The sequence below is a fragment of the Lathyrus oleraceus genome, chromosome 4 (genome assembly GCF_024323335.1).
Source record: "Lathyrus oleraceus cultivar Zhongwan6 chromosome 4, CAAS_Psat_ZW6_1.0, whole genome shotgun sequence".
Lineage (NCBI taxonomy): Eukaryota > Viridiplantae > Streptophyta > Magnoliopsida > Fabales > Fabaceae > Lathyrus > Lathyrus oleraceus.
In genome coordinates this window covers 122342640-122353102 of record NC_066582.1, presented here as the reverse complement: position 1 = coordinate 122353102, position 10463 = coordinate 122342640, and the positions used below count along the sequence as shown (strand labels likewise).

Genomic DNA, 10463 nt, shown 5'->3' with positions numbered 1-10463 from the left:
AAAAAAATGATTCTTTTTCAAGTATCATTTCTAAATTCAAAATAATATTAATGGTTGTTTTATCAAAACTATTCATAATTATTTATTATAGAGAAAAAAAATCAAATAAATTAATAAAAATTAAAAATAGACAAAAAAAAATCAAATAAAATAATGATTTTTTAAAAAATAATAATAATTAATTCTATTAGTACGTGTAGAAAATAAAAAATTAAAAATGACCCAGAGGGAGTAGTTAATATGAAAGATAAAAATCGACACTACAGTAGTACTATTTCCCAACTTATAGATTCATATCTAATCACTCCCATCCTTGTGGTAGCAGAAAACAAGAATGTGGATGGTCCTATCTTCCTCCCCTCAAACACAAATTCACAATACAATCACAACACAAACATGTTGTCATCATCTTCAATCCAAACCCAAGACAACAAGAATCACATTCCCTTTCAAACTAAAATGCCAACAACAAGAACAACATCAACAATCCAATTCCTCTCTCAAACCCAAAACCCAAGACGATGGAATCCCAATAGAAGACGTAAAAACCCTAGCAAAATTCAAATCCAGACACAACTACATCCGTGTTCTAGAAGTTTCCAGAAAAGCCGACCACCCATTCCGCGGCTCCAGACTTCTCCTTCTCGACAACCCCGGAAACATCCACAGCATTTCCTTCCTCTTCAAAACCCTAACCAACACCTACTTCGACGTTTTTGCCACTATCCCTCCGATCATACCTAATGGACCTATCGCCGTACTCGGCTTCGGTGCTGGCTCCACCGCCCGCATTCTCCTTAACCTTTACCCGGACACAGTCGTTCACGGCTGGGAACTTGATCCCTCGGTGATTGAAGTTGCAAGAGAGTATTTCAATCTTTCAAAAATTGAGAGAGAAAACAAACAGAGACTTTTTGTTTACGTTGGAAATGCATTGACTGCGAGTTTGGAAGGAGGGTTTTCAGGGATTTTGGTGGATTTGTTCTCGGAGGGGAGTTTGATACCGGAACTTCAGGAGGCTGCTACATGGGAGAAACTACGGAAGAGTTTGAAGAAAGGAGGGAGGATAATGGTGAATGTTGGAGGGAGTTGTGTGGAGGCTGAGGATAAGGTTAGAGATGGGAATGTTGTGATGGAAGAAACTTTGAAAGCGATGAGAATGGTTTTTGGAGAGAAGCTTTTTGTTCTCAGACTTGGGAACCGTGGAGATGATAGCTCTCTTGCTCTTACTGGAGATTTTCCTGAAATTGAAACATGGAAGAACAAGCTTCCATCTTCGTTGAGATGTTATGTTGGTTTATGGAAGCCATATTCTGGTTAGATCACTTGTTTGAGGTGAAACAGAACGTTCGCTCACCAACTGTTTGTGTTTATTCCTCTATGAAGTTTAGGCTTTGATCCCTCATTTTTTCATTGGTTTGAAGGACACTTTTTGTGCAGAATATGATGGTTGTAATTTTATTTTATTGATTGATAGGCAATTACCTTAGGCATGATAGTTGTAATAATGTATGTTAACAAGGATAGGCAGTGGACCTTGGTTTGTGTTTGAGCTTGCTTGGTAGACTAGTGACAAGAAGTATATAGCATATGGATAATCGAGAGTATTATCGTATAGATGAATGCATTTTCCGTACTGAATCAACCTTGATTTCCTGGTAAAAAAATCAAGAATGATCGAGTTTGGTGAATAAAGATGTTTCATACTCCCACAAAGAGATGCAAGAGGGTGAGACACTAAGGATAACAATAAAAAAAACAGAGAAATGAGTACTTTGATGTAAAAGAGAGATAATAAAAGAAGAAATACAAAAATAGCATTGTTGTTTAACGGTACATGGTGGTAGGAGTTGTAATACATGGAAGGTATATCACTTACAACAAACATCATCTCTTTCAAGAGCACAATTCAAGTGCAAAATATTTCTAATGTCTGTACATGTCCGGTTTCTCGTATGGCTTGGAAAAATATTATGTCTTTATACGACTCATGCTTGAGGGATTATGTATATGTTTGATCTCTTGATCCGAATTCCTAAATGGACCAATTTCAACCTAGATCTAGTGGAGCTCGTCCCGAGTTATGATCTACCCAGAAGAACAAATCTGGGTTGAAATGGATTATGGGTCAAGTTGGTCATGTTGGCCAAGTCTAGCGCATGGTGATATTTGATTAAGATATTTGGTTATGTTGGCTTAAACCTGATTCCCAATCACCATTAAGAGACCATACAAATCGGGGACAATCATGTTAAATTGTCTCAGGTAGGCTATCATGTAAGAGGAGTCAGAGCTGCTATGTAAGGAAAAGAGCATTAGGAGAAGAGATATACACCATTCACAAGAGAATTCTAACATGTCTTTATTGGTTCTCACTAGTAGAGTTATCATTGGTGTACTTTTATGAGTACATTTGATACCCACCGTAGGGCTCAGTAACACTGATTTGGGCCAAACACACCAATTTCAACAGTAGTTTGAACCCATCTCATGATGATGAAGGCTACCACTAATAGCAGCAACAACAACAACACCAGCGACAAAGCTGTCATAGCGGAGATGCTAACCGCTACGGATGAGTTATGTTGTTTGAACAAAGTGTTGTAGGAGACCCTCTGTGATTTAAATCAGCAGCAACACATAAAGTTGGATATGGTCGAAGAAGAGGAACTCATAGATCCTTAACCACTTGCACCGGCGATTTTAGATGCTTTAGTCCCAAAAAAAATAATCAAACCACCATCTTTTGTGTCATTTGATAGTAAGAGCAATCCCCAGGAGCACATAAGCTTCATCAACCCTCAAATGCTATCAATGGGATAAACAACTCGTTAAAATGCAAGTTAATGGCCAAAATGTTTAAGGTTTCCCTTAGGTGGTACATAAGCCTTTCAAGGTTCTCAGTATTGAGTTATTAGGATCTAACGAGAAAGATGGTTCACCATTTTTCGACCAGCAAACACATAAAGGTTTTCACTACAAGCATATTCAATGTTCAATAGGGCTATTTCGAGTCCTTGCATGAGTATTTGGTCAAATTTAATGAAGTGATCAACAATGTCGTCAACCTAAACCAAGAGATGTTTGTTGGAGCTTTTCAGTACGCCCTTAAGGCCATGCACTTCAACAAGTCCTTAGTCTAAAAGTCGACAACTTAGATGGAAAATATTATTGTAAGAGAGGAATGTTATATCAAAGAAGAAAAAAACAAAGTTTAAAAAAGACCTTGAGATGCAAGAGATAGGTGACATCGAAGTACTAGGCCATCAAAGGAATCATAATTCAATACCAATTCGATAAGGGCGTCGAGATAGAGGTATGCACGCCAAGTAATGCACATTACCAATGTCTAGACCCTTGACACAACCATCTCTTCACCAGAAGTTAGTTTTTTAGACAAAGACACAAAAAGAACCTTACCCCACGAAAATGACCCCGTGGTGATATGCTTACAAATTCAGTGTTGGAATGTCAATAGAAATCTAGTGGATCACGACACCTCGGTTGATGTCCTTTACTAGGACTCATTCGAAGGTTTAAAGATAGATCATGAATACCTACGACCATTCATAGGGTCGCTGGTAGGTTTGATGGGAGAACATGTACTTGTTTGAAGGTATGTCTCAATGAGGACGACGTTCGGAGCAGAAAGGAATTGCAAGGCCATAGAAGTAAGGTACTTAGCAGTGAATGCCTCTTCGTCATATAATGTCATCCTCATAAGCCTATAGTCAATGCCCTGAGAGTTGTTTTGTCTGCCTTACATTTGGAAATGAAATACCCTTGGACAACGGGTGGGCATGTGTGATTAGAGGCGATCAAAAAATGGTGCGAAAATGTCACTGAGATAGCTTAAAGCATAAAAGAACTGGGTCAAATGTCCTGATTTAGACCTAATGGCCAATTCCTAATTTAAGAGTTGAAAGAAATACATATAGGTCCTCAAAATCATCAAACCACTCAGAGGATGAGATTGATATTATCTTGTTTCTCTAGAAGAACTTAGATATATTTACATGGGCACCCTCTGATATGCCCTGAATAGATCCTGACATAGTGTGTCATCATCTCGCTATTAAGCCTGGTTTCAAGCCCGTCACCCAGTGGAAGCGTAAGGAGGCTAAATACAAGAGAATATTTATATCTAAAGATGTAAACAAATTGAAGGATGTTAGGTTTATACGAGATTAATGAAGGGAAATCGCGATATAAAATGCAATTGAAAACAAAAATTTCCATTTAAACGATTGTTATGAATGATGCATGATCAATGATAGAAATAGTTACATCTTGTAGGGATTACCACCTTTGATGCAGAATCAGAAAAACAATCACAAACATTGAACAAAGAACAACATCTCTACTTAGTCCATAAAATATAGTGCCTTCAACCTTAGTGCTAGCTTCTATGAATGAAGGCCTTGAGAGTAAAATAATACATATAGGGTTCAAAACCAAATTTCATCAAGTGTAAACGCTTATTTACAAGGGTTCTATTTATAGAACCGCTTGTATGGGTTGCAAGCTGAAAAATCCCATTTAAATGCACCATACCTTATGATGTACCGTATTTCACTTAAATGCATCGTACCTTATGATATTGCATATTCCACTTAAGTGTGACATACCTTACGATGTTCTAGAATTCACTTAAGTGAATTGTACCTTACGTTTTTTCGTAATTCTCTTAAGTACAATGTATATTACAATGTTCCATATTTCACTTTCTCACCAATTTTTCCTTGTGTGTATGACCCTCTAGGTTCTCATAACGTTGGAAATTTTGTTAAATCACATATTTAATATAATAAATAGAGAATAGTATCTACAAACACTTCGATGCTAACCAAGTCACAAAAATGCCATGTGATATGACAAAACCTTCATGTGATAATATTTGTGTATACAATTATCCTTTTTCCCTCATGTTTATATTGAACACAAGGCATAGACCATTCCATCCTTGTGAATTTGAGTATTGAACCATTCGAAATATATTCTATTATGAAAGATGAGAAAATTCCATTTAATTCACTCATGTCCCTTAGCATGATTTGTAGAGTACTACTCATCAATCATCCTTATGGTCATCCTATTAGAGACAATGTTTGATTGACAATATAGTAATCGACTCCACATTTAGGATCTATAGTGCTTTCAGGCCGAAGGGTGATATATACCATTATCACCTTGAGAATAATTTAAGACACTTGCATAATATTTTATATAGTATTCTCAAAGTGGTTCAATCTAGCATAAATATTACTCCTAATATTCACACATATGTGAAGACTTGATAACTCTTTATCCATGATCCATATAATGTGATCATAAACATATCCATATAATAGTCTCAATGCTTTGATATTATCCCACTTCACAATAAATCTTGACTATTAATATTTTAAGAATAATGTCCTTATGTTTAATTGGATCTCATGATTAAGTCACACTTAATTTTTCATTAAAGGACTAGTCATTCTATGGAATTTATCATTTTAGGAAAACCAAACATAATAAAGAAATTCCTTTTATTATTAATAAATAATTCGATACAAGTACCAAGTTATAATAAAAATATTGGTCTATAGGGCTAACAACAACAATTAGATGCTCGACTTGGTTGGATAACATAGTGATGTTGAAGAAGAGGTCATGAAAATGATGGATGTGTGTAGATTTCAACAACCTCAATCAAGCATGTCCCAAGACCTTTACCCAATGTCGAGTATCAAAATGTTGATTGATGGGGCCTCGGTTTTATGTGTATTTAGTTTCATGGATTCCTACTCGAGATACAATAAAATAAGGATGAACTCTAATGATGCTTCAAAAACCACGTTCATGACCAATTTGAATAACTAGTATTACGAGATCATGTCATTTGATCTGAAAAAGACTGAAGCAAATTATTAGGGATTGATGGATGTTGTTTTCTCTAAGCATATAGGTCGTAACATAGAAGTTTACATTGATGTCACGATGGTCAATACTCCTAATAGTGGGAAGCACTTCGATGACCTAAGAGAGACCCTGAAGTCTATAAAAATCTACAACATGTACTTAAACCCTAATAAGTGGTGTTTTGGGGTGCATGCCAAAAAGTTCTTGGGTTTTATGTTAACTAGCATATAGATCGAGGAAAATCCAGAAAAGTGCCCGTGTGACAAATATATATTTGTCACATGGTCACGATAGGAAACAGGATAACACAATAATCCTTCTGTAAAAGAGGTTCAACAATTGATTGGAAGGATTACTGTGTTATCCTGTTTCCAATCGTGATCGTGTGACAAATATATTCATTTCTTTGTAAGCTTAAGAAAGGCAAAAAAAATTCTAGCGGAAAGTTTAATGCAAAAAGGAATTTCAAGAGATGAAGAACTTTATGGAAGCCCCTCCGATGCTTACCCACCAAAAGAAAGAAGCTCTCTTATATTTATTATACATATCATCCACCGAAACCACACTAAGCTCAACCTTGGTACAAGAATAAAATAGAGAGGATAATCTAGTTTATTTTGTCAGCAACGTTCTTAAGTTGGCCGAGTTTCACTACTAAAAGATATAGAGGATATCCTTAAAAAATTACTCCCACAACCAGGAAATTAAGGCCCTACTTCCATTAGCATCCCGTCATAATGAAAAATAACTATCCCACCTGCTAGGTGCTAAGAAAGCTGAATTTGGAGGGCAGGATGGTGTCACGAGTCGTCGAGATCTCTGAGTACGACATATCTTTTATACCTATGAGAAACATCAAGACTCAAGCTCTAGAAGGTTTTCCTGGTGGATTTTATCTCACCAGTGGAAAATGAGGCCTTCCAATTTTAGGTTTTATCAGTTGATGAATCATCAAATTTAAAAGGAAATAGGGAAAAAATAGTGCTCAATGAACCAAGTAACATACTGAACAACCAATTTGTTAAATTTTGGTCAGAAGCTTCTTCATAATCCTTTCATAAGTTGAAATTTGTTGTAAAACTTATGCAATGGTATGGTTTCCTGCAGGCTATTGAACATCTCTAAGATTTTTTTGAATTACTTATATTATGTATGTGCTTCAGAAGGGTGCGGTGTTCCTTTGAGAATTACCCATGTAATTTTCATATTCTCTGAAGAATCCTTCAATGTTGAACTAGTCATTCGCATGAACACATCCACAATAATCACAATTGTTGTACGTGTTATACTAAATAGTGTCCCCTTTAAGAGTCTACTAGTTATTTTTCCAGTGGCCAATTATGCTTCCATTTGTTTATGGCTTGCTCATAACTCACCATGACTATGAAATGCTGTAATATCCCATATCCTCATCAATACATTATTCGTTGTCAGTTGAGACCAACTGAGTTCTTATATGCTATATTTCTTGTCAATTGGGACAAAAAGAGTAACTAGTGAAGTCATATGACCTTAATTCTTACTCAATGAGGTTGATCTTTATTAATATATTAAAGAAGGAACATTTTGGTATCCCTTAAGATATTTATTTCCTTTTCCTTTTCTTACCAACCACTCATTTCTATTGTTAGTAAGAGAAATAGAAAGGGAAGAGAATAAAACAAGAAAGTTAGTAAGAAAGAGGAGAAAGAAGAAAAAAGGACAAAGAAGAAGGAAAAAACTTGGAAGAAGGAAGAATATCTTGGATCATCATAATCTCATCTCCAATATTTCATCATCTTCTTCAATCTAAGGTAGGTTCTAGATGATTTAGCTTTTAGGGAAGAAATTTCATGGATTGGGAAACCTAGGGTTTCTATGTTTTTGCTTTAACGATGAAAGTTGATGATGATGCATGATTCACTTGAGTTCTCTCGCTTGTTTGCACTAGTACATGTCACTTGGTATGATTTTGGTGAAACACGATGTTAAATATAATTATTGCTGCTTATGTTCATCTCTATTACGTTTTTTTACTGGTGTTGCATCATTTTTTCTAAGCAAAATATGAATTCGCTAAGAGAGCCTTGATGCTGCCCAAAATATGTCTTATGCTAAATTCGCTAAGCTAGGAACTGTCATCGCTAAGGGATATTTCACTTGGAGCTCGCCCCGTCCTCGCTAAGTGAGAAGACCAAATTATTGTGAAGAGAAACTTTTGTCATGTCTCGCTAAGCCCTCACTAGACTCTCTCTAAGCGATATCTCACTTGGATGCCTCGTCGGGCTTCTTTAAGCGAGAGCTTTGTTTTGTTGAAAAATGTTTTGGTTTTTTGTTTCTACCATAAAAGGGGAACCATGATTCTGATTGATATTAGACTCGAAAAACTAGAGAGATAATCCTATGATCTGTCCTTTTATGAAGTAAAATCATGCATGTATATTTATTAATTCTTGGTGACTAATGATGAACTCTAATGCTTATATTATGAACCATATCATGAATTGTTATTTGCCTTGAATGAAAAATGGTTGAATTAACTATGATTAAAAGTGAGGTAAACATAGGTTTGTAACTAGTTGAATGAACTAAAAAGATAACTTAGGTTATGAAAATGACTTAGGTTGCGATGCTTGGACACGAAGGTACCTTAGTGTGTACTATGGACAAGTAGTCGCTTGAATTGAGAACCAATAAGATTTGTATGGAACATGTTGTGATAGAATGAGGATTTTGGTGAATATGATCATCTAATGATTGATGAGTGCAATCATGACGATGTTGGAACCTAATAACGTATTCTGAAATAACCCTTGTTAGTGCATGTTCCAATTGTGATGCTTACCTAAAGTAGAATTGGGATGTATGCACCATAATTCACATCAACCACGTGGGTTTGAGTCCCATAGAAACGATCAACGAAGTGGGTTCGAGTCTCATATGAGTGGTGGTTCTTAAAGTGGGTTCGAGTTCCATGGAGAACCAGAATACACAAGAAGGTCGAATCATACATACATGCATGAACCAAGCCTTGCCCTAGACATCTGTCCAACCGGGGAATGATGCTTTGTGGCTTCTGATTAGTGATTTATTGAGTTAGTGAACTCAAGACACATGTTTTTATATAATGCGAATATCACTTAAATGCTTAAGTCTTGTTCTATTGTGTTAGTAAGCACAAGTAGGACGGAGTTGATTGGCTTAAGTTAATAATCAATAAGAGATGCATGTAGAGCCGAGTGCACCCATAAGATAGAGAACTCACTGAGATTATTATCTCATCCCACTATTATTGTTGTTCCAGGTGGTTCTATGCCGGTGAAAGGCAAGGATAACCTTTCTTGATGATGCTTCAGAGAATTTTTTTTATGATCTTCTGTTGTGGATTATGTACATGGGACGATGTATACACAGCTCTTGGTTTATGATTAGAAACCTTTGTATATCATGTGCCATATTGTATATTATTTATTTTGGACATATATATTGATGTAAATAGGCATTTATGTGTATATGTACTAAATTACACTATATGTAATATATTTTTTAGATGTATATTATGTGTGGGTGTTACAATTGATATCAGAGCAGGTCAATTCTCGACCTAGCCATGAAACATCTTAAGTGAAAAAATTTATTCCTCATTTGTGTAATTGTCGTCATTTTACTTAATGTCATATATTATAGTATTGAGCTTGATCAACTTAATTATATATGTATGAAATTTAGGAGTTTGACTAATAGACACAAAGGTCTCGAAAGGCCCAGAACTCAGAATGAGAAGTCAGAACCAACAGTTGAAGACAATGGTACTCAGTGGTCGCCTCAGTTTCTACAGTTTATGCAACATGTGATGCAACAACGAATGGTGATTTTCAACCACCGGCCATTCCACATGTTATTGCAGGTGGAAACTTTAAGGACTTCTTTCGGATGAATCTTCCTGAATTCCAAGCTAGATTGGATCCATTGAAGGCTCATGGCTGGTTGTCTAATATGGAGAGAGTGTTTCCGATTGTGCCTTATAGTGAAAAGAATAGGGTAACTTTTGTTTCACATATGCTGAAGGGTCCTGCGACTAGGTGGTGGTATAATGCCTTAACCCTTATGACTAATCAGGGGATTCCAAGAGTCTGAGAGAATTTTAAGACTACTTTCCTTGATAACTATTTTCTAAGTAGTTTGAGGACACAAAAAGAATTTGAATTTAAGCAACTCAAGCAAGGTAACTTGTCAATGAAGGGGTATGTTGAGAAGTTTGAGAACATGATTTTCTACTCCAGGAACGTCATGTATGCACCAGATGAAAAATGGAAGGTGGATTAGTTTATGTTTGGATTAAGAGGTAAAATTGCTCACAACGTTTCTCAGAGAGAGTTCACCACTTACGGTTAATTGTTGAGACAATTTTATGTGGAAAAGAATAGTCTAAAAAGGATTTAAGAGGAAAGAAAACCTAGTAGGTTTATCCAGAAGGACCAAGGAAGACGATGTCACCAGTATAGGCCTAAGCCTCAATCTTTTAAGGGGAAACAAGTTCAAAATGCAAGATCTGCTCAACCTTCTCATTGTTAGTTGTG

General features: G+C 36.0%; 1 protein-coding gene across 1 annotated transcript; it reads left to right on the top strand.

Annotated features, from left to right (window-relative positions):
• The first annotated feature begins 270 nt into the window (after nt 1–270).
• LOC127073963 (uncharacterized) lies at nt 271–1552 on the top strand. The gene has a single exon (XM_051015213.1). The coding sequence runs from the start codon at nt 335–337 to the stop codon at nt 1319–1321; it is 987 nt and encodes a 328-aa protein (XP_050871170.1). The 5' UTR covers nt 271–334; the 3' UTR covers nt 1322–1552.
• The last annotated feature ends 8911 nt before the right edge of the window (nt 1553–10463 follow it).